This window comes from Plecotus auritus (assembly GCF_963455305.1).
Source record: "Plecotus auritus genome assembly, chromosome: 7".
Lineage (NCBI taxonomy): Eukaryota > Metazoa > Chordata > Mammalia > Chiroptera > Vespertilionidae > Plecotus > Plecotus auritus.
Window position 1 is genome coordinate 25,825,094 of NC_137774.1, and position 25,725 is coordinate 25,850,818.

Sequence of the window (25,725 nt, forward strand, 5' to 3'; positions counted from 1 at the left end):
ATGATGAGAGAATCATTGATTGGCTGCCTCCTGCATGCCCCCCACTAGGGATGGAGCCCGAAACCTGGACATGTGCCCTGACTGGGAATTGAACTGTGACCTCCTGGTTCATAGGTTGACGCTCAACCACTGAGCCATGCCAGCCAGGCAAGGATAAGGACAATTCTTGGCCATGTTTTTAGAAACCTAGTTTTTTGGAAGAGGATGTATAGTCTTCAGTAACTGTAGTCCATCCAGATGTGAAAGTAGATCCCAAGGGATGACTTGTGAGACTAGGTGGTAGATGTCAGGGAGGTGGGCGTTTCATCACCATAGTGATGGCATCTCTGTGAAGGTTGTGGTATGTCATCCCCTGAGAGATAACTCCAAAATTTAAAGCCGAAGAATAATTTATCTTGCTTGTCAATTCTGGTGACATAAACACAGTATATCAGTGAACTAAATCACATAGAGCTGTTTGGCTTGATCCTGGGTATCTCAGGGTACCCAGGCTCATGATACATATTATCATCATTCCAAGATCTTGGAGTTTCCTTAAAAGAGGGCAACCACAGCCCTAACTGGTTTGGCTCAGTGGATGGAGTGTTGGCCTCCGGACTCAAGGATCCCAGGTTCAATTCCGATTAGGGGCATTTACCTTGGTTGCGGGCACATACCCAGTAGGGAGTGTGCAGGAGGCAGCTGATTGATATTTCTCTCTCATTGATGTTTCTAATTCTCTATCCCTCTCCCTTCCTCTCTGTAAAAACATCAATAAAATATGTTAAAGAAAAAAAGAGAGCAACGACATTTATATTCTTTTCTTCTTTCAACTAAATGTATGTCTGAACTTTTAGGCTTGATTCTCTTAATTCCTTTGTAAGATTCAAGTAGGAATAAGTGAGGCAAAGCCCATTAGTAGCTTACTCTTTGTTTAGTTAACTTTCAATATAATTTGGCATATGTCATATATAGTAATGTTTAATTTGCGTTATTTATGCTTTACTATTACATGGCATACATAAAATAAAAATATTAAACCATAACAGACTTTATTTTTTTATTTTTTAAGTTTTCAGGTATAATACACAAAAGCAAAAAAGTTTATCTTTGAAAATATCAAGTATCACATCCATAGTCTAGTCCTAATTATAATTACTTCTTAAAGCAACATTTGTCTTTCTTTACAAATACAGCAGCAGGTGGTAAGACCTAAAGTCTCAAACACATTGCTTACAGTTCATAATACAAACAAATGTATATGTCTCAAATCATATTTTAGGCAGTTTAACTTAAAATGCATAGACAATTACATACATTAAATTTATTATTAAGTCAATGAAAAAAAATAACATCAAGAAAAAATACAGAAAATCTTTATAGAGTACAAAGAAATCAAGTTTACTTATGGCAACAAATCAGTATCTGCTAATCAATGACAGGCAGTGAAAGTGCCTTCATCCAGGGGAAAAGTAAAGAGGAAAAACATCCCATTACTTTGCATGCTTGAAAAGTTATACTGACAAGACTATAATCTTGGAAAACATTAACTTCTTAAAAAAAATAAAAAAGGTATAGCATAGTTCGCTCTTTAAAATGCCCAAAGGCTGGTCTATAATTTACACCAGTAGGAATACCAAAATATGTTGATCTAGGTTAAGCTAATAATGGGCACACTAATGAATTCTGTAATGCTACCCCTAGACTGGGACCCTCTCAAGAACAGGCATTCTCTTTCATCTCTGTATCTCTGCATCTGGCAAAGCACTTGGATCTCAGACATTTAAGTGCCTATTTCTCAGAAATAGTCTACAGCCAGAAGATTGCATGGCATTTCTTTAATACTGATTATTTTATTGGTAGTTTTTATTTTACTTGGCAGAATTCTGAAAATAACTGTTTTCATTGTAAATATTGCTCTATTAGGATTAAATTAGTCTTCCTTGAAAGCCACCCACCACTTTCTATGCATAGGGCAGTGTGTCAGTGTGATTTGTCTGAATTTAGCCTTCTGCTTTTCAAAAACATGAATCAAGGAGCTGGAGGAAAGGACCATGGGAGAGCTCAAGGAGAGTAAACAGCAAGGGCCAGGTTGGCTTGAGCTCTCCAAGGTGACAGAGTAGCCAGACTATGATCTGGAGACCTTTGTGAACAAGGCAGAGCCTGCCCTGGCCCAGCAAGCCAAGCACTTCTCCGCCCTGCAGCTGGAAGAGCAGGCAGCAAACAAACAGGCAACAAGAAATGGCCCCAGTGATGACTGCAAATATAGATGTTTGGTTTAAAAAAGGTTTTGAGGGAAGGCAGGGGAGGGTGGGTGGGAAGAGATAAATCAATGAACTTGTATGTATATATGCATAACCCATGGACACAGGCAATAGGCTGGTGAAGGCCTGATGTAGAGGGCAGAGGAGGGCTAGGAGAGATCAATGGGGAAGAAAGGGGGCATATATAATACTTTCAACAATAAAGATTTTTTTAAAAAAAAAGTAAAGTAAAAAAAAAGACCAATAAAAATATTTTAAAAATTTTAGAAAGTCTTGTCTTGCTGCTGCATAATCAATATATAGCTTTAAGCAAAACAGGGCTGAGAAATCAGAGCTGCAAGCAGCCATCCTCAAGCATGAAAAGGTGTCAGGCCAAGTCCAATAAAAACAAGCCAAGATACTAAATTTAAGGCACCTTGGATTCTTGAGAACTGAATGTGTGAATATAAGGTTTATAGTTTAATTTTTCGTTGTCATTTTTTAGGTTCAGCATTTCAAAGTCTAACATTCAAATTCCAGAAACACTGTTCTTTTTTAAAAAAATATATTTTATTGATTTTTTACAGAGAGGAAGGGAGAGGGATAGAGAGTTAGAAACATTGATGAGAAAGAAACATCGATCAGCTGCCTTCTGCACACCCCCTACTGGGAATGTGCCAGCAACCAAGGTACATGCCCTTGACCGGAATTGAACCTGGGACCTTTCAGTCTGCAGGCCGACGCTCTATCCACTGAGCCAAACTGGTTAGGGCAACACTATTCTCGAACACATCTCAACTATCTCCATCAAATTTACTTTAAAATTCTTGCTCTTAAAAGTCCAAATGCCAGTGTATGCCATACTTCACATTCCCTTAAGACTAACAAGTAGTCTTCCATAACCTTAGCCTAGCATGACTTATTTTTTTAAAGCAAATTATTCCCTTGTAAAGAGGAAATAAATCTCCTTAGGTTCACGAATGTCATAAGCAGCTGAAAATTAATTTTCTTTTTGCCTATCTTCTCATTAGGCATATATATTTTACCCCTTTGCTTGTACTCATGACATAGACTTGCGGTCTTACATTGAGGGCATAGATCTGGTCCATAGTATTATTGCACCTCCCAAAGATGTGAGAAAATGACAGATTCCAGACCTCTGACATCAACCTGATAAAAGCTCCATAGAGGCATGGTTTAGAAACGAGCTATTAAATTTAAATTAGTAAGAGCTAAAGAAAAACTATGCATAAAATAGAGTTCTTGCCAGGGTAGTAGACATAAGAGCAGTAAGTTAGTAAGCATTAAAGCACAGGTTCACTTTATTCTGGCTTTGTACCATTTATAGACACTAAAACCCAGAAAGAGCAGAGATCTCTTAGAACTTATATTTGCAAAACCCTTTGTTCATTTTTTATTATTATTAAATGTATTTTTTTTATTGATTTCAGAGAGGAAGGGAGAGGGAGAGATAGAAACATCAATGATGAGAATCAATGATCAGCTGCCTCCTGCACGCCCCCTACTGGGGATTGAACCCTCAACCCAGGCATGTGCCCTTAACGGGAATCGAACCCGGGATCCTTTAGTCGGCAGGCGGATGCTCCACTGAGCCAAACCGGCTAGGGCTGTATCTATTCTTTTTTAAAAAAATTTAATTTAATTTTTTATTGTTTGAAGTATTACAAATAGTATCTATTCTTTTTATGTTCTGGTCTTCTCTTCTCTTCTCTTCTCTTCTCTTCTCTTCTCTTCTCTTCTCTTCTCTTCTCTCTTCTCTTCTCTTCTCTTCTCTTCTCTTCTCTTCTCTTCTCTTCTCTTCTCTTCTCTTCTCTTCTCTTCTCTTCTCTTCTCTTCTCTTTCTTTTTTTTCCTCTTTATTTCCTCATACCACCATGCTCTCTTAGGTGCAGAATCTGCTTAGGTATCTGTTTGAGTGGCCGTGATTTACATGTGGTTGGTTTACCCAGAGAAAGGAATTGAGGATTGAATTGGATGCAGTTTGGCTGCGGTTCAATAGAGGGAGCAGAGGAGCTGAGAGAAAAAGCCAAAGAACGTGTCTGGTTCAGTGTGCGCGCCCAAGCCCGGGCCCTAGCCAGCCGGAGGAGGAGGGGCAGGAGGAGGGGTGGTTGCCTCTAGCTGCTCCACCCTCACTTTGTGTCAGCAGGTAGAGAGCGTGATTGCAGTCTCAGGGGAGGGAGGCCGAGCTAGAACACCAATTACAAACCACAGGCTTCCTCCTCTAGGGAGTTGATCCAGAATTGTCTTTCTGGAAGAGAAGCACTCGAATCCTTCTGAACTTTCCAAGTCCATCCATGATTCAGAGATTATTGCCTTCTCCCTCTGGGATTTTCTGTGTTCCTGGTAGTGAATTGTTGCTTTGCTTCTTTTCTCTTTCAAGATTTGATCATTTTATATGCAGTTCGGGGAGAAAAAGAACTTTTGTTAGAAAGGAGATTTCAGAAATGACTTTGGATCCTCTATAAGTGTTTTAGAATTCCTGGGGGCAGTAGCTCTAACCCTGGAGTAAGTTTCTGCCTTTGACCTGCATGGATTATTTTTTCAGGCTGTGGAATTTCTCGGCACCTACCTGCAGTGTGGGGCGCTTGGTTTGGTTGCAGAGTAAGAAGGTGGAAGAATGAGCTGTACTTGGTTAAACTGTTGAAATCTTTTTTGAGCAGGATCTATAAAAGCATAATTGAATTTGTTTCACCCCCGTGGATTCCAGTGGGCCCGACAGCGCAACAGGTTTGCAGATTTCTTTTGAAATTCTTTTTTTCCCCCTCCCTCTGCCTCAGCAAAAGAATCTGTATAACAGGTTCATGTTCAATTGCTTGGCTCTTCAGCACTTATTCTGAAGACTTTATACGATTTTAAAAATTTGACCCCTGAACACAGTGGGCTTTGTGGTTGGAGTGCATTTATATTTACTTAAGGGTGCACATTTTAAAATCTTAGAATAAGATTTTGTTTGTACAGAGACCCTAATTCTGAAGTGGGCTTAGAAGTTGCACGATCTACCCTGCTCAGGCTTTTTACTTTTCCAGGGCATTTTACTGAGAGCCTGTAGACTAATCACCTCCTTACTCCCCCTATCTTTTATACCCCACCCCCTCAAGGAATTTAAAAACGTGTTAGGAATAGTCCTTTGTTTTACTTATGAACCTAGAAAATTACAGATTATAAAATCGGGATAATAAAGTAGTTTCCAAAAGCATCTCATGGGAAATCAAAGTGCTTGGCATTCTCAAGCAGGAGAATACAAGCTGGAATCCCTAAGAGAGAAAGAAAAATAAAGATAGAAATACAGTTTTTAACTGGGAAAAATAATTGGAAAGCTAACCTTTTCAAATAGTCTTCTCATTTGAAAGTTGGAAATGGTTGTGAAGCTCAGGATTATCCTGTATATGTGAAGACATACAAATTACCACCTATTTTTACAGGCAAATTTGGTAGAACATTTAAAAGTTATAGTATATTTTAAGTTCATGAAAAATATTCTAAATTTAACGGGCCTAGAACTTTGGCCACGTCGAAATACAGTTCAGTGTATAAACTTTTATGAATACATGTTGTAGCATCTTTGGCTATCTCTCCAGGTGTGACCTGAAATGTTCTCTCTCCTTCCCTGTTTAAAATAAAAATTCTCTGTGATCTGTAGCCTTTTACCACTGACAAATTATGTCACTTAAAAAGGGCCATGTCTTCATTTTCTAAGCTGGAGATTTTCACTCTCACCTTTAATGCATGGCCTTAGTTGTTTACTTTGCCTTGTTTTGTTCATTAACATTGGGTTTAGTGGCTCTACAACTTGATGCATATGGAAGACCAGCACCAAGAGATCTGACATAAAAAAAAAAAAAAAATCAGGATGTGACAATCAATCTCAAGCAAAGTTGGAAATTCCACAGAGAAGTGGTGATATCTTACCAATAATAGTGAAGATGGGAGAAAATGACATGCCTGAAGCAGAAGTGGGCTGAAAGCACCTTCTTCCCTGCCAGATCAGGAATGCCACCTGTTCTTGGGAATATACTTTAGAAAAAGGAAGGGCCAAAACTATGACTTGGGTTTCTGAAACCGAAGCATAAATTCTCTCGTCCTTCATTTGTCTGGATCTGAGAACCTGCGTTTGGTATAAGCTGGTGGAAGCAGTATGTATGGCCGAAGTGCACTGCTGCAGCTGGTAGCATGAGTGGTGGCCACCAGCTGCAGCTGGCTGCCCTCTGGCCCTGGCTGCTGATGGCTACCCTGCAGGCAGGCTTCGGACGCACAGGACTGGTACTGGCAGCAGCGGTGGAGTCTGAAAGATCCGCAGAGCAGAAAGCTATTATCAGAGTGATCCCCTTGAAAATGGACCCTACAGGAAAACTGAATCTCACTTTGGAAGGTGTGTTTGCTGGTGTTGCTGAAATAACTCCAGCAGAAGGAAAATTAATGCAGGTAAGGATACCTTTATTCTATTTCACTTTCCATCTGTTTGGAATATGCCTTTCTTCTTTTGTCTCCCAAACCAAATACTATTCAGGGGCTTCTGTTGCTTAGATTTTGATTTGTTCCATCTTTCAGTGATGTTGCCTCATTGGCATTCTAAAGCAAATTCTTATTTTATACTCAAGAAGAAACATATAAATCCTACATTTTAGAAGATCATTGGCTATTTTTAGCTCTGCTATTACATTGCCTTTTAAGATGCACAATAAGACCTTTCTTTGCAAGTGTTACATTCTGGACACAATTTTTTGATAGATGAAATAAATGGGCTAGTATTTCATTGAGGATGGTACTTTATACCCTGTTTGAATTTGAAGTGAGCACTAAGAAGGTTGATTTTAATGGTCAGCAGCACCCTGAAGCATATTTGATCACTGTGTCACTTTTAAAATTCAGTCAAGCTTGAATGCTATGGCTGGCTTTCTACCACGTGTGGCACCCTATTGCTAAGCCCAAAATGGAGAGGACTGGATTACAAAATGGACACAAGGGGTCAACTTGCCTCCTGGTCACTTCGGTTTTGTCTCCACATTGTTTTATTATTTTCAAAATTTAAAAATTTAATATGTTTTTTTATTGACCCACAAAGTTTTTGCACACAGCTTCTCAGGCTTTCAGGCTGTGAATTTTGCCTATAACTCATTCATAGACGAAATAACTCCTTATGTGTTGAATTTATGAACTGACTGGGGCCATAGCATTTCACAGGAGAATTGCTCATTCCCCAGGTGAAGATAGAGCCCAGAGGGCTGTACCTTTTTAATGTGGCTGTCCAGTGTCTCATTCCATAAAGTGATGTTGTTTATTGGTTAAATTTTATTTGTCTCTTGCTGTAGGTCTTGGATACAGGTTAAAATGTTGTTAAATATGATTTATCTCAGTACCCAAGCTCAGATTTTTATTTTGTGATATGAACAGAACCAAAATATTATAAGAATTTAAATTCTGGTCTATTTTGAGAGAGAAAGTGAGAAAATTTAACAAACTATAGAACTCTCTTTTCCAAACATGGAATTCTACATGTATGATTTAGTGGTTTTTCATGACTGTTAGCTGGGATAAGTGAAGTGGAAGAAGAATTGGTTGAAATGGACAGCCCTGCTATTTAGAAAAATAAACAGGAGAAGAGAATGTATCTGGAAAAATGGCATAATAATTTTTGGATAAGAGTATAATCATTTAATTTGAACTCTAGGATGGAATTAGGTACATTTTAAAGTTGAAACTTAAATAATTTTGAATACAATAATTGGAACAATTGGAAAGAAAACTTCCTTTCTGACTTGCCTAGTTAATACTCTGAATCATGAGGTATGTGCCCCATTTTAATTTTTTACCCTAAAGCTTTTTTAAATTGTAGAACCTTATTTTGATCTCTGAGGTGTTTGGGAGATGTACGAACGTTTGTGCCTTATTAATGTCCTGTGGCAGCAGCATGTTCAGTAGGTTAATTGTATACTGCATAAAATAGTGTCCTTTTTATTTTAAACTCTGTCTTCTTTCATAAAGCTCTACATAAAGTTTCTGTGTATTCACAAAGAAAAAAGTATATAAGAGGCACTAGTTGGCATTCTTTTTGCCATTCATTATTTTGTCAATATTTATTATAGCTTCTCTTTTTCTCACCCTGGTGAAATTTGCTAATTTTTTCAACTGTTAATGTTGATCCTATTAGTATACTCTTAAGTATAGTTTCTTCATTTTGTGAAGAGGGAAGTTCATTGTATCTGTTATTTAGCAAGGTCTTCCAGTCATTACGGTAGATGGTTTCCATCATTGGCAATTTTCGGTCTTTCTTTACCTTTTCTGTCCATGTAAGCTTCTTCTAGGCCATTAATAAATTTGTAAGCTAGCCTAGTATTAATCTCTGGAGACTTTCAGTATTGCTTCTGGTTTATTGTCTATTAATTTTAATCCACAATATTTACTAAATTTTCTGAGTAGTCGCTTATGAAAACACAAAAAACAACCTTTTGAATGATAAGCGTCAGTTGTTCTTTATCCACTATTTGATGAATTCTTTCAGAATTGGGGACACATGGTTTTGCACCTCTAGCATCCACGCTGTTCGTTCCTTATCAGATTACACTGCAACTCAGGATCACTCAGCTGTGGTTAACCAAGCTTCCATTTAACTGGAGCTCCGTTTGGGTCTCCTGGAGGTGTGCTTTGCTGCACGTTAGCTTTCTTGGTGGATAGCTGTATCCTGGTGTCATAAATCCAAAGGAGTCTTCTCTGTTGGCTTTGAGGAGTTTGGGATAATTCTATGTGTCCTTCTACCTATGAATGAATTATTCTAGCTCAACCATAGAATTTCCTCTGAAATAATTTTGCTTGTCTCAGCTTCATCTAAGGCTGCATATACAAGGACATTGAAGGCCAGGCCTTGGCAAATTTTTGTCCTAATCCTTTATGCTTGGGTTTCTTTTTACCAACAGTAATATCCAAGATATGTTTAAAGTTTTAAATTGTAATATTCTTGTTGGGATACTAGAAGAAAGTCAACATAGAAGAGGAAATGTTGCCTTTGCTATTTTCTTCCATTTCATAACTCCTCATCTTAGCCCTGATCAAATTAATTTTTTTCTTTCTTTTTTACCCAAGAGCTGCTTCTTTGCAATACCGTATCATTTCACATCTCTGTGCATGTTTGCCGTTGTCTTGAAAGTGTCTACTTCTTATGTTGGCCCTGCATTTGCCACAATCATTGTCTCTTCCTTTCTTCCGGTTTCTTTCTACTTTTCTGTCTGTATTTCCACTTTATTTTTATATTTAGGATAACCTTCCACTGCTATTCTAATCAGTATTTTTCTAACTAGCCACCACCAATACATGTCAAAAAATATTTGTAACTCTGTGTAGTGATGGATGTTAGCTAAACTTATTGTGGGAATTATTTCACAATGTTATACCTATATCAAATCATGTTGTACACCTAAAACTAATATAGAGTTACATGTCAATTTTATCTCAATTAAAAAAGAGAGACCAAAAAAATCAATTTCAAGAAAACTTTTCAGATTTCCTAATTACTTGGCAGTGACTGATAAAGAAGACTAAATAATAGTGGTTATTACTTCTTACAGTTTTTATTTTTCATTTGAATATATTCTTCTTCTCTTGGTTTATACCACTGTAGATGGGAAATATGCTGGAGCTTATACATTGTGTAATTGTGCAGTTTTTTAGTTTGTTTACCTCTTTTCAAGGCTTGTTTGTATTATTTCTAGTAATATGGTTGCTACCACTTGTAAAAATGATTACAGTCCTATCTTCTTTCTCATTTTTGTTCCTTATTCATACATGTTATTAATTAGAGGGACAACTCAAAATTAATCTTTCACTGGGGTGTACACCTGAAACTAATATAATAACGTATGTTAACTGTAATTGGAAAATAAAAACACGATTAAAAAAAAGAAGCAAAAGTGCTAGAGGATCTTAGTGTAGCATAGAGAGGTCACCAGTTCAGCTGTCACACTCTTCCTGCTCAGCTGGTTGTCTTGGATTTTCTTAGACTCAGGATCAGGTGATGATCAAGATTAGAATGTACTGCCCTGAGGCCTCAGTGCTACAACGGGAGCCGTGGTGTTTAGCATCTGGGCAGCAGCAGAGAGCACCTCCTGGACAAACTCCCCCTTGCACGAAGTCTCTGCTTGCCCCTTAATTTACCTAGCAGTCAGCACCTACTTATCCCAACTTTGCATTTTTCACGTTATTTGTAGTTGGGTCCTGAAGTGAATTATTTGAGGAGGGAGAGAAAACTTTACTATTAGAAGTTCTGGACAAAACCAGAGAGAGAATGCTATACAGCAAAACTATAGTTGATAAAGTGACTGAACTGTGAGTCAAGGGACTGACTTTCAGTTCTGACGCTGCCACTGAGTAGCTGGGTGATTTGGGACAAAAAGGTTTTCACCTTTCGAGGCTTCAGGTTCTGTGTCTGTAAGACTGAGGGATTGCAATATAACAGTGTGTAACGAACTTGTGCTTTGAACTTTACAAGTATTAGCTTGTTTATTCTTCATAATAACTTCATGCAGTATTTTATTTTTCACACTTTACAGATAAGGAAACTGAGGCCCGAACTGTTAGTATCTGCCAAGGTCATGGCCATAGTTAGTAGGTGGTGTAGTTGGAACTTGAATCCTAGAGCCGGTGCTTTTCCTGCGCTAAGACTCTATACATCTAAGAATGCCATAGATGAACAGAACACCAGGGTAGGCTTTGTAAAAATGATTAATTCCTTTCTACAATAGAAAGGAATGAAAATGATGAACATTATTCTCTGAGATTGATCCAGAAATCATAATATCCTAACTTCTAATAACCTCTGTATTTCTTCTATTCTCTCATTTGTGTTTTCATTTGCAAAGGTATTTGTAAAGCAGAATGTTTACTTACTGGGTATCTCTGTTTTAATTTAACAACTTTCATTGTCTTTCTCTTCATTTTATAACAGTCTATAGTAAAGTATGTAGTATAGGAACCTGACATAATAAACTTTGAAACAGCATGTGTTTACCTGTCATTATTCCAGTTAGAGTTCATTGGAAACAAAGATCTCAAAGGTTTTGTGATTTTGCTTTGAGGCCAGCCTTTAAAAGAAGTATTCATATTCAAGGTACAGTCAACTCTCAGTTATTTATGTTAATTGAGGTGCAGATAATCCACTTAATTTATAATTGACTTTGGAACATAGTCAGAAGTACACCAACAGACGTAATTCCTCTGTGTGCACAAACAATCTTAGGCACTTGCCTTCTGCAGTGCCAGCTCAGAGCCTTCTTGGCTTGGCACCCAGAGGAGAGAAGGAAGCTGCAGGATATTTGTAATGAATTTTTCAAGTTGAGAAGATATCTCTTTTGTAAGCAACCATCAAACAGATTTGTATAGATAATAGTTTCATACTTCACGTTAATTGCCGCAAAGATTTTGTGAGTTCAAATTTGTAAATTTCTGTGGTCAGCGGTGGGTAATGAATGAGCTGTGTCCCTTGTTATTGTCCCTCTCAGTCTATCTGGTGTTCAGTCAGCTGACTCTGGGGGTAGGCATTGCCTTTTTTTTTTTTTTTTGTAAAGTGTATGTTGTCGTTTTCTTTATAAAAATTAGCCATAATTTACTTTTTATACAGTGTTAAGGATATTCCTGGGGCATATGGTTGGGTTTGTTTGTTTTTAATAGGTTTTGTCTTTATATTTTTTCACAAAGTGTTTTTTGGGAACTTTTATTTTGTTTTATTTCTTCTCTCTTATTCCCTTCAAATTGCTAAGTATAGTAGAGGAAACAGATGTTACAAATGACCAATGCACTATTATAAATGTCCTGTCAAGAACCAAACGTGGTAACAGGGTTTTGTTAGAGAAGAATGTGATAATGATGTTCCATTGAATTTATATATTTTCTTCCAAGAAGCTTAAAATGATTCACTAATATGTGCAAGCCAGATAAGAACAGGTGATATTTACTTCAGTTTACAGAAAAGAAAATATAATGGGGAAGAGAAAGGAAGTAAAATTATTCAAGAACAAAGTTGCACAGAGATGGACCCAGTCTGCTTTGTGGGAAGTAGATGAGTAATCCAATCTGTAAGGTATCTGAGGATGTGGATTTCTCAGGGATCAATTCTCCTGAGTGAGAACCCTAAAAAGCTAAAATATTGTCAATGGTTAAGATCTCCTCTATTTGGACCTATGTTGCTCAATGTGATAATTCAGTCAAAAAAGTATTGGTGAAGCTGTTTGCCAACTTTATGTCTCAAAAAGCACTATGAGCTAATGCTCTGACCTGCATTCATTGTTCTTTTGAGAATTGTAATTAGAGTAAAAGCCAAAGTCTTTACAGTGAGCTGTAGGCCTCTTTAGGTTCTGGCCTGGCACCCCCACCTTTCCCCTACTCTCTCCTTCACTCTACGCCAGCCACTCTGACCTCCTTGTTGTCCTTCAGTTAAACCTGGCATACTTCCACCTCAGGGCCTTTCCACTTCTAGTCCCAATCATACCCAGTTATTTTCTTCTTAGTCTTTCCAATGTCACCCCCAAGTATCAAATATACCTTCTTAGTGAGGCTTGTCTAGACCATCCTATTCCAAAGGACTCTTCCTACTCCCCCTAAGTCATATTCTTTTTCCCTGCTTTATTTTTTTTTATTGCCATGTGACATACTGTGATATTTTACTTCTATAGTCTCCCCTCATAGATTATGAGCTCTGTGAAAGCAGGGATTATTGTCTCTTTAGTGCAGAGCTGTATTCTTGGGACTAGTGCCTTAGTATATACTTAGTGCCTGAATCATAGTAGGTACTTAATAAATATTTATTGAATGAAACTAAGGAACATTATTGTGGTGCTAACTCTGATAGTTGGGGGATAACTTGAGGATGAAGCGGATGTATTTATCTCATCATATTTTAAGTAGACTATGAGGTCAATTATTTTGAGTGCTTTGGGTTTGATATAGCATGATCTATTCATTTGCTCCTCTATCTTACCAACAGTGTCTCCCTGATTGTTATTTCCAAATTGTAAACCATATGTTTGAGGTGCTCTTTTATACAGTATTTTTACACAGCATTTATTTGGTTTAAGAGTTCAACCCTTGCTTTTTAGGAAATTTTGATTTTCCAAGAAAGATTTATTGGGGTACTGAGAATGTGATGGAAGTTATTGGCCATACAATTGTACATAAAATCTCAGTGAGTTGAGAATCTCTGAAACACGTATAGGAATTTGAGGTCACCAAAATAAAAGCTGTCATCCTAGAATAATCCCAATTATTTCAAGAAATGAAACCAAATTCTCAAAACTAATTTACTGTCAGTTTACTTAATTAAAAAGTATTTGTATACATTATTTGAAGTCAGACAGATAATATTATGATGGAACTATAAGAAGATGAGCTTGAACTAAGATCACCTTACATGTAAACATTGGTATCTGACAAAGATCTACTTATGTGAATTTAAAAAAATGTGCTCTCCAAATACTAAGTGAAAATTTGGATGAAATTGAAAGCCTTAATGTTATGCCTACTAATCTTGGTATTTACTAAATAATGATTACAGATTCCCATTATTTTCCCCCTAAACCGTTTCTACAGTCTTGTGTGTTATCCACTGCAAAAAATAAATAAATAAATAAATAAATAAATAAATATTTTTTTTTGCATGATTCAGGTTTCATGTTGTTTATTTATTTATTTATTTATATATCTTCCACTTAGAATCATATTGGTTATCAGACTTTAAAATTCTTGTGGTCAAGTATTTTTCTTAAAACTTTGTGAAGGACTTTATTGGCTTTATATTGGAATTAAGTCCTATTCAGTTTTCCATACCAAGGGTCAAATACAGGTTTTTGGCAGGGAGGGAGTTGAGGGGTAGAGGGATGGGCTATTCCATTTGTAAAATATAATCATCTAATTTCAAGCTAGAAGAAACACCTAATTCAATCATTTCATTGTACAGAGGAAGACATAGACTCAGAGATATTAGTGGTTTGCCGGTCAAAGAACTACCAATCAACTGCCATATCTTACTGGCCAGTATTTTCAATAAACCTTATTTCTTTATTTTAAATTGTCTTGGGTCATTGCAGGGAGATTAAAAAACAGATGCCCCCAGATATTTCTCTCCTGAATATTCCATTAAGAAGATATTATAGACTGCCATAGGGTCTCTTTCCTCTTGGCCCCTAGTCATATTAGAAGGTATACTTTAAAACAAGTGAACAAACAAAAAGTACCTTGCTACAACTTAGCGTTACTTCATGTGGCACACCTGCGATTTATTCTGCCATAGAATCACTGCACAGCATTGAGTCTCTTTATGAAGTGTAGGCTGGAAATCTTACTGACTGTGGGGACTGCATTGGAGTCTCTCCATGTCTTTTAACGTGGGTCTCTTACTGTGTACCACATATTGTGGCAGGTCCTATAGGAACACAAAGAACAACCCCATAGCCCAGCCCAATGGAGAGATTCAACTTAAACAGCAGAAGGTAGTATGTGATGAATGCCAAATGAGGGGTGCAGGCATAGACACATTAGAATGCTGATTTTCATTTTCTAAGGAATCATTCAAATGCCTTTGGTAATCCTGTCTCAAGGTATCCCCAATGACTGAAGAAAAAACAAAAAATATAAATTTTTAACCCAGGCAACTTAAAGCTAGAGGAAAACTAAACCCAAACAGTGAGACCTTCTAATTTTTCTCTGTTACCAGTTAGAGGTTATAATATTGCCTGCATAAATATTCCTGTATGTATAATACTCATCTGTAGCGTTTTCTTTAGAAGTTGAAATAACTAAACACCATGGCTTTCTTTTCAAATTGCAAACTGACTTTCTAAAATGTACAAGAAGTTCATGCTAAATTATAGTAAAATTAAAAAAAGAAAGTTGAGCTGTAAATAGAATCCAACATATTGGGAATTCTGTTTGAACTGATAATCTCACAGACTCGCTTTTAATTCTTCACAAACTGTATAAGGAAGAAATAAATACTAGGATTACTATGTGGAATGTGAAGAATATATGAATGCCGTCTCGATTCAGCAAAATCTGTTTTTAACACCAAGGTTTTTTTTAAATTATTGACTTTAGTCATTAATATCTATTATTCCCATTCTCTGAAATTTGTTGGTTTTAATATTATATGAAGGATATAAAGACCAATTCAAGAAGAACGTACATATCTGTTATGACATTAGGTTATTACTTGCTCTAAAGTTAGTAAACTGGATGGTGTACATCATATATATGTATATATATATTTTAAAATTATCATTAGAGATGATATGGAATGTAGTTGTCCCCTTTAGTTATATCAATAGTCCATAGGTGATTTTTGTCCATTAAAAAGTAAAAGCAGGTCTCTTAACCTTTCATCTGTTGGGGTCCAGTTGGTAAAGTAACTAAATAATCTTTAAGATCCTTTCCAGCTCTAAGCATTTATATATTTAAATGTTTTAATTAAAAAAAATTTTATTGCATTTATTGGGATGACACTGGTTAATAAAATTATATACGTTTCACGTGTACAATTCTATAATATATCATCTGTATATTGTATTGTGTGTTCAACACCCCAACAACTCTAAACATTTAGAGCTTATGCTTTTCTAGAAATAGTATACTAAAGGGACATGTAACTTGCTTACTTACTTCTTTTCCCTGAGATAAAGTTTGTTTGGTAATTGGTACAAAAGAATCTGACCAAACTACTTAAAGTCACACAACTAAGCAAAACGAAGCATCAGACTCAGCTGCACTCCTATTCCTCTGGTCCTATACTGTCTTTACATTCAGTTAACACACTCAAAAAGGAGTGTTTCTCTGGAGTTTTCTATTTTAAAATATTTGTACTGGATTGAGGACCCCTATTCCAAATCCTTCATCAAGGCTGCCCCAGTGGCCAAACCACACTGACTTCAATCACTTCCATCACAAACCTACATCTAAGCGAATCTGCATCTTTGGAAAGGGCCATAGTAGTAGAAGGAGGAGGATGCATCTGATCCTAAAATACTTTATGAAGTTGAATTTTTAGAGATAAGCTGAATAATTTCATTAGAAATAAGATTTCAGAACAGCTAGTAGATATGTGCGGTGGGGAGTTAGAGCTCTAGTGTGTCAGCATCTGGAGGCGTCTGGAAGGAGTAGAAATGGGGCCATCTGATTAGGAACTACGCCTTGTTATTAAAGCGTGACTTTTTGCATTGTTTGTCCCTGGAGTTGGAAAACTTCTGTTAGGGGAAAAAAAAAAAAAGAAAGAAAAAAAGCGCGGAAGGGCTGCTGCTGTTGCTGAGGGCCATACAGTAGACACAAAAGCGTCTTCTTAGAGGCCTGCCGCAAAGGCAGCTTGTACAGGCAGGCCCGGTCCTCTCAAAGACTGGGAATCAGATTCTTTCCCCAGGGGGTTTCCAACTAGTTTGCACTTCAGAAAAATCTTTTCTTTCTCTTGCTATTTACGCCCTGCAAAGAATTTTCTTCCAGCCAGAGAAATTGTTTTATAATCAAAGATTCTTGTCCTTAGTTGTTGGACATCAAAGAAAGTTCAGAGGAGACTGGGGGATTATGTGAGTGCCTAGAATTTACTTTGAATGCAAACTTGCAACATTAGCAAGTCCCCCGAAGAATATACTCATCTCAGAGCTGGGAGAGAGCCTAATATAACTAAGTCTCTGCTCTTCCTTGGTTGGATATACCCCTAAGATATGCCCCTAAGCTCTGTGTGGACCTAACTTCTAAGTTCAGTTCTTGAGGTTATTACTGGAAGAAGTACCCTTCCTCTACCTGCTCTTTTAAAACCTAATATTGGGAAACATTAGATTCTAACAATAAGCTTGAAACAACAATAACAACACCTTTTTTAACCTTCAGTACTTCAGCTCCCAGGGCAGTTGATATCACAATGTTGGGAGCCACATTCCCTGCATACCCTACTGTCTCTGATGATGTCATTTTCACCCACAAAGGAAAACCTCTGCACCCCGAGGGCCTGAACTCAGGTCTTGGCAGGTAAATGAAGGAGGAACTTACTTTTGGATTTAAACTGTTTGATTGAGTCAGGCATAAAGAGGCACAACCACGTTAAATACTGGCTTCACAGCCTCATCTTTGGGGCCTGAATAGACCATTTGTCATTTAGGGAGAATTAAGACTGTAACTTTAAGAAATTATTTTCTGGGTAAGAACAATGATTCATTTAATATTTTGGTTCTTGCGCTTCGGGACATTTATAGGGCGTTGTTCTCAGAGATTATGGCTCCTTCTTAAATATCCTCCTCTGAATCCACAAATTTTTCCAAGCTTTTCTGGAACCCCTTTATAGATGATCTAACTTTCCTTCCTCGAGCAAATTAACAACCAAAACAAGAATTAGGAAAAATAAAGTGATGGGTAGGACAGATGCAGGCAGAATTATGCCCCAGGCAAAGTACATTCTTCTCATTTTAATCTTGGCTCTGTGATTATGAACAGAAGAAAGTAAAGACGTCCAATCTCTTCCTATCCCTTCATTGCAACCACAAAGTAGTGGTTGGAAATAAGAATTCCAAGAACACCAGAAATGCTCACAATTTCCAAGAGTGGCAGCTACAGTGCCCCCACAGAGATTCTTTGAGCACTCTTCCTCAGCGCCTTCTCTGCTGTCCTTGTGGTGGCTAGGAGCCCCCATCATTAATCGCAAAGGCTTGCTCTGATTCAGACTTGGTAAAATTGTCCGTTGCCTGTCTTTGCCACCAGAAACAGTCCTTTTTAGTGTTACTCTGTTCTGAAATAACATGCTCTAGTTATGTTTTAGAGAAAGACAGTCTCTTTGATGCAATTATCAACTGACCAAGTTTCACAAAATTTTCAATGCACCATTTTGTTCTAGGAGGGTAAGTGAGCATGTGTGGGGTAGGCAGGATTTGCCGAAGGTTTTTGTTCCACTCAGCAATGCCAGCTTGCCTGTGTAGGCCTTAGATTACAGTTTGGGGAGTTTTTTCACACCAAGAATTTATGTGTAAATTTCACTGAAATGTAAGTGTCCCTTCAGCTTATGTAGGGGACTAGGGAGGAAACTGAACTATAAGGGAAGAGCCCAACCTGCAATTGACCTTTCATTTTTGTCATCTTGTTTCTCCTGAGTTGATGTATGCTTGAACCAAATTAGTGTTATTGTATAAAATGCCCTAGTGTTTCAACAATATTAGTCTTCAAGGTATGGAACAGGATTTGGCATTTTGTTTCCATTTTGATTGTTTTGTTTCTAAAGAGAAGTTTGAGCTGGAGCCTGTCTGGCAGGATTCCATACTTCTACCAAACCACCTGTCCTGACGGAGACAATGGAATCAAAAGTCAAGTTCTATATGACTGCACCTGCCTTGTAAGTGCTGCCAGGAGATCTGATTTTCTCCTGTAGCCAAACTCTACCCAGAAACTGTCTAGTATTTGGCACCTAAGCAGGGGGTGCACATATCCCAACACTTGGATATCCCAATTGCAGAACGACTAGTACTAGCTCTCCCATTGACTTGTAAGGTAGTTTTTGCATTGCATCCAGTGATTATTTTACTGTGTAATCAAATGGAGAGGATGTAAATTTCTGGTTCACTTGGGTTTCAAGGTTTTTTGGTGCAGATATATTAATGAAAATGAATCATTTGGCAATTTAGTATTTGGAAATTGCCTTGTGCATTTATGTCTCTAGTAAACATGGAGGAGAGTATGATCTGTCCAGAAGAGACCATAGACATATCTCCAACATTAGAACACCAAGCAGCATTTCCAGGAGTGAGAACCTACCTTTGTCCCTGCTCCTTTTTTCCTTTTCCCAGGAATGTAGGTTACCCTTATTGGCCACCAGTTGAATGTTCTCTGATTGGGCAATTGTTTCAGAAGCAATCTAACTTCCTTAATGAGGACGTTTTTCCTTTTGAATTATCAGAGTATTTCTTGGGTTCCCTTAGGATAGAGTTGCTTCATTATCTTCTAACTTTATGTATAACTGGAAGCCTTCTGGCCTAAGAACATAATTTCTATCACCAATCAGATAATTGAAGATAATGTGCCCATCAAATAGTGCTCTTTGCACAGTATCCACATATAATGATATAATATGATAATAAGGCATAAAGGGCATTCTAAAGTGAGTTGCAACATCTTACGGTGAAAAGAGCTCTCAGTAGTCATGTTTTAATGTCAGCTCTGATCCTTCTTAGCTTTATGACCTTAAGGAAAATTGCTTAACCTCTTTGAGCCTGTGTCCTCATGAATAAAATGGGGATAATAATAATAAATAGTCTGCCTATGTGAAATGAAATAACGTATGAGAAGTGTCTTTGAAAATTGCAAAGGTAAGGTTTTATTGTTATCAATAATAATTAGACTTGAACTCTTTCTTATCCACCTAAATACTGTAAGAAATACTAAGTTTAGGGGTTATTGATTTGGGCCCAGTTAACCTATTTGAATTCAATTTGACATTATCTTAAAATAACGAGGCAAGACCACTTGTATTTTTTACATAGCTAAAAAGACAAAGCTTTAATTCCAAATTTTGCGGGCCAAAGGACTGATTAAATGTTACCATAATGTGGTAATAAGTAGCCTTAGTGTCTTAGAGAATGACTAATAGTGTATAGGTTCTAGGGTGGGACTTAAGTTCTGTTACCGCCTTGCTTGTGCCAGGGTGAATCACTTGCCCTCCCTGGATCTTTGTACAAGTGGTTGTTCTACATTGGTAAGCCCATTCGTGTCCTTCCATGATCACTGACACAACACAAAGCAGCTATTTCCTCAGATTTTACTTCTCAGAGTCAGAGGGATCCTAGAACCATTCTACATTCTTCCAGTTTGAAATTTTGGAGTCTTCTTTTAATTGCTGCGACCCTGAAAGAATTGCTCAGAATGCTGAAGTTTCAGCTTCCTGTCCACCTTTGCAGCCATTTTCTAAGGGCTCAAAGGCAAGGAGTTCAGGATTGTGAAGGGAACTAATTTACCCAGTTCATTATACTCATGCTATGCTGGCCCCAACATGTAGTTCTTTGAAGCTCGGCCGATAAGGTTCTATAACCTACCTGGAAATTATCCCACAAGTCCCTGAGCCTCCCAGTTCCCCATCTGAGAAGTATTAGATCAAGATGAGACTAAGCAGTTTCAGTCATAACACCTACCAAATATTTGTGGCCCAGAAATCATTCTGAGGTAAAGATCATCCCTCGAGTCATTTCAGAGACTAATAATGTTCTGCAGTATGGAAAATCTGTTTTTCATACTGTAACTTTACCAATTTGAAGTACCCCCCCCCCGCCTCCCCAAATAGGTAAATAATGGGATAAAGGTAATTATGGGTTTTCTCATCTACTTACCTCTTCCCTGTTATGATTAAACACACGGAGCCATAGCTTTTTTAGAAACCAACTCATTTACCATTATTATCCTTTCAACGCTTGCAGGGTATTATAATCCATTTCAGTCAGAGTGTGATAGCATAGTGGGAGGCAGAAGACAAGTGGGTATGGGGGAAGATGGAGAGAGGCAAATATTTCCCTTCTATTGGTTTTGGGAAGCGTCCTCCCTGCCTGATGGTACTTCTTGGGGAAAACAGTTTTCTTCCCGAGACCTAATAAAGATCAGTGAAAGAAAGTCTGCAAAGCACTTGAAGGGAAGGTATGGATAAACACTCAGTATCACTGTTATTTTCATGAAAAAGGAAAACCCAGCATGTGATGTTTTGGATCAGTTCCAGCGGCCTTGTTTCATGTTCATGGTTCCTTTTTTGACCTTTACCTCTTGATATCTTTATACATTTATTGAGGCTGTTGGACAAAGTCTTGAGATCCTAAGCAGTGGGGTGTTAAAAATGAATGACTGCCAGCCTCCATTTTTATGGTTGGAATGTCTGAAAATGTGTTTAAGGCAAACGGTTCAGTCTTTGGATACCTTGTTCAAATTTGGCAACCTTGGTGGCAAAGTTAATTTCATATCTGATCATTTGAATTTTTATTTCCAATTCTATTCTTTACCTTAGAACCAGAGTTTTATTTTTTATTCATTAAAAATTTTTAAATCCTCACCCGAGGATATTTTTCCATTGATTTTTAGAGAGAGTGGAAGAGAGAGGAAAAGACAGAAAAATATTGATGTGAGAGAAACACATGGATTGCTTGCCTCCTGCATACCCCCTGATCAGGACCTGGGCCGGGGAGTAGCCTGCAACCGAGGTATGGTGCCCTTGACCGGAATTGAACCCAAGGACCCTTTGGTCCACAGGCCTACACTCTATCCACTGAGCCAAACTGGTTAGGGCTAGAACCAGAGTTTTTATAAGAAATTTTATCAAGTAGAATAAATACCAAGTTAACTGGGATTTTTTTTTCTGTACTGTGCTTATGAGTCAGAGATAAATTTTAAAAAATAAGCAGATATAAAGGATCTAAAAAACAAATAATACAAGAGTTTCCTAGGGACTTTCTAGGGGCAACATAAGTTCAGCACTATCTCCTATACTTCAGAATGTAAATTATTTAATACTAAAGATGACAATAATGATATCCTTGCAGTGTTATAAGAGACCAAACATACCAAATAAAGGTTAATTATCTTCAGTATAATGTATTTACTCAAGAAAGTACACCAATACGTTTTAGAAAGGGCTTCACTAGTATAGATTAAATTTTTCAAAAGGAGTTCCTGCTTATCCTTGGAAAGCTAAATAAATCACAAACTTTTATTTTGTGACTTGTATATTCAAGGGCTTTTGCTAATCAGACTATCCAATTCCCTGGTTGACAGCTGTATTTGAAAATGCTTCTGTGGGGTTGCTATGTTGTTGTGTAAAAAAGGGCATATTTTTCATAACCGTAGTTGGTGAATTATTTGCTTTAGACTTTAAATGGTTTTCCTGCAATAAAACTTGCTTATACACACGTATATTTTCCCCTCTAGTTTTTCAGTTGTTTGTTTTCTTAAATCCCTACCGTAATTTATGTATCTCTACATACAGATTTTTAAATTTCTAAACCTAGCTTTCCCCACATAAATGTAAAGTAGGAAAAATAATTTGAAAGTTTTCATCAGAACCAAAGGAACTCAACAGATACTCTAGGAAATTGAAGATAAGGATGCCAACTACTAATACAAAATTATTTAAAATTAACATCATGTGAAAGCAACCACCTTGAGACTACTATGGTAACATATGTGTTTCTGTGTATATACACATAAATATCTATATATATAAAAGGATAAGTGACTAACTGTCCATCTGACTGTCTGACTGACCTACCAGCTGGTACATATGACATGCACTGGCAATTTAAAAATAAATGTTGACTTGTGCATGTGCAATACATATAAAGCTCTCACTGGCGCCAATCACACATGTGTGCTTTGATCTGTCATTGTTGATCATGAATTTGGTTGTTTTTGTTGTTTTTATATCATGTCTTTGTTGTTGTTATATCATATTATTGTTTATTTATTAATCAATTTATATATTATTTTCATATACATTTTACTAATTTTCTTTCATTTCTGACACTCCTATTATAGAGAAAGGGTGAATAGCGATATTAAAATATTTCTTCTAATTAATTTCCTTTCAATGTCCATGAATCCGTGCACCAGGCCACTAGTATACTATATGTACTTACAAATAAATATATAATACTAGTAGCCCTGCACATGAATCTGTGCGCCAGTAGGTCGCTGCTGCCCTCCTGTAGCTCTCCACCCGCTGTCCCGCACTCCTGTAGCTCCCCCCGCCACCCCCATAGCTTGCTGCCCTGCCCCCTCCTGTAGCTCTCCACTGCCCACTTGTAGTTCGCTGCCCCACCCTCCTGCAGATCCGTGATCTGGTCATTATGCGGTCAGTCGTTACGCCTCACGGTGTAACAGATAATTAGCATATTTCTCTCTTATTATATAGGATATAGTATTCATATTCTATGCAGACCATAAATATGGAATGTACTATATATGTATATATTCTTTTTTTTAAATATTTTTAAAATTGATTTCAGAGAGGAAGGGAAAGGGAGAGAGAGAGATAGAAAACTCAATGATGAGAGAGAATCATAGATTGGCTGCCTCCTGCATGCCCCCTACTGGGAACTGAGCCCACAACCTGGGCATGTGCCCTTAGAAAGCCGATGCTCTATCCACTGAACCAAACTGGCTAGAGCTATATATATTCTAAATGCTTATTTTCAAACCTTTAGGGGACGCTACTTCCTTTCAGCAAACCTTGGACAAGCCTCTGAAAATGGCTGGCTTTGGAGACTCTGAAGCCAAATTGATATGTGGCCTTTGAAATTTCACCTATTGAAAAAATGGTCACATGCAAAATGGATAACCTTAGGATAGCTCCCCTCTCTGTATTCGTAATTTTAGTGAAGTTCATCTAGTAGGAAACAATCATGTCTAATCTCTTCACAAACAATGTCCTGCTCTCTGTTTCAGCCTTGTCTCAAATTCAGCACTTTGGAGCTCAGTTTCTTTTCTTTCCTTTTATGCTCTGCTCATTTATCTCTCTTTAGTTCAGTTTGCTATTTTTCTCCTTAAGAATTTCTGTTTCTTTTCTCTCATCTTCATTTGGGGTCATTAAAAAAATTTGTGCCCACTGTCAAATTAACTGTCTCTTCTCACTATGGCAATTTATCACTTTTGTATCTTCCATATTCTGTTGGTCTTACTTTGGTTGGGCCTGTTCCCTTCTATACCATGTACTGCACCAAGTTCACTGTATGTGTTTGGTAAATGTCATAAAATAACCATTATTTTGTTGAGTCAATGGGTGTGTTGCTGCTATTGTTCACCTGGAGACAGTTTTCTACAGGCTGCGTTAACAGCCAAGTGCATGTCAGGTTACATGCTGACAGCTGTGTCTTCCCATCAGAAAAAGATCCTTTTTACCTCCCTAGCAAATGAAAGATTAGATTTTAAAGAAAATGACAAAATACAGAAAATGAACGAGAAGGATTGAAATCACAGCATCTGTGGTTTTCTCTGTCCTTAACGGTAAGGCAGCTTCCTAGAGAACTTCATTGTAATATGTTGATGAAATGTTTAGACTCATGCTTTTGCCATTTGTTTAGAAAGTAGTTTCTGAGCAGCTGTTTCTGGAGCATCTAGAAAATCTTTAGCTAGAGAAACCACATTTCCTTTCTTTCTTAAGCTGCAGAACCAGTCTATTTATTTATTTATTTTTTTAGTTTGTTTAACATTTTATCTTTATGGTGAGGGACTAAGTTATATGATCTCCATTCTGAAAGAATGTTCTTGAGATTTTTTGTGCTTTATGGCTTTCTGATTTCATTGTCATGATAGGTTTACTTATCAGGGAGCTGTGACTGTTTCAAGTAGCATAATAATGAAGTAGCCCCCTAAAGAAGGACTGACTTCATGGCTACTGCTATGATAGTAGGTTTGGATCTTACCATGGATCCGGACCTCTGAAATAATTGAATCATGTGTATGTTCACAGCTAGGGAATTTACCGTCACATTATGCTGCCTCATATTGGCAATACCCTTGCCATAATCTTTAGATAAGGTCATGCTCTGACAGACCATTTGGCTGCCTCAAAGCCATCACCTTATATTTTTCCCCAAAGGAATTCCAGATCCTGTTTAATATTTGCTAGTTTTGTTAGGTCCTGAAGGCAGAGAGGTTGTAGCAGTAATCTCCTGAAGAAGGAAATCAGGGTTTCTTATCTATTTTCCATATACTGTCAATCTGTGCAAGCAAACTGATTATGTGGAAAACTGATAAGGAACTTTGTTTTCCTCCTGATAGACTTGCCTGCGCAGCACCATGCCCCACTTTGGGGAATGCTGCGGTAGGGTTTTGGCTCCCTAGATAAGGTGGAATATCTGGAAAATAGCTAAACCATTGTGTGTCCATAGATTTTCACAACCTGAAGGTGAGAGTAGTTGGGAGGATGAAAGAGGGCCATTCTCCCCGCCCCCAAGAGTCCTAAAGTTCAAAGACACAGCTGCTGCTCCAGTGGAGCCAGTGCATCTGGACTACTCCAGTCACAGCGGAGGTAGCTATTGCACTCTAGCCTTCCTGTTGTTGTCCTCAAAGTGTTCCGTCTAGGTGGCCCTTGCCCTTCCCAGTGAATCATCTCAAGTCCACCTATCCTTTTGTCGGCCTGCTTTAAACTTCTTGTGCGTTAATCTCTTGTACAAAGTGAGGGCTCTAACTTTGGACAGTAAGTACTCCAGGTGTGCTCTTTCACCCACGCTGTGTGTGTTGGATTGTTCAATGTTGTGTTTCTGTGATGTTAAGTAAACATCACCCTCTAAGTTCTTGCTCACTTGATTTTTTCTGTTTCCTTAGTAGCTTTCTAAATTATTTCTCTCCATTTGTTTGTAAAAAATATATTTTTTTATTGATTCAGAGAGAAAGGGAGAGGGAGAGAGATAGAAACATCAATGATGAGAGAGAATAATTGATCAGCTGCCTCCTGCAAGCCCTACACTGGGGATCGAGCCTACAAACAGGGCATGTGCCCTGACCAG

The 25,725-nt window shown here is 37.6% G+C and overlaps 1 protein-coding gene across 2 annotated transcripts in view; it reads left to right on the forward strand.

The window, feature by feature from the left end:
• Window positions 1–6,303: 6,303 nt before the first annotated feature.
• RNF43 (ring finger protein 43) overlaps window positions 6,304–25,725 on the forward strand; it is a gene marked incomplete at both ends in the record, with an annotated part of 58,525 nt that continues 39,103 nt past the window's right edge. The window contains one exon of one of the 2 annotated variants that reach the window (XM_080680046.1): window positions 6,304–6,664. In XM_080680046.1, coding sequence (XP_080536172.1) covers window positions 6,413–6,664 — 252 coding nt within the window. The remainder of the gene's footprint in view (window positions 6,665–25,725) is intronic. The other variant, XM_080680045.1, reaches the window with a different exon arrangement.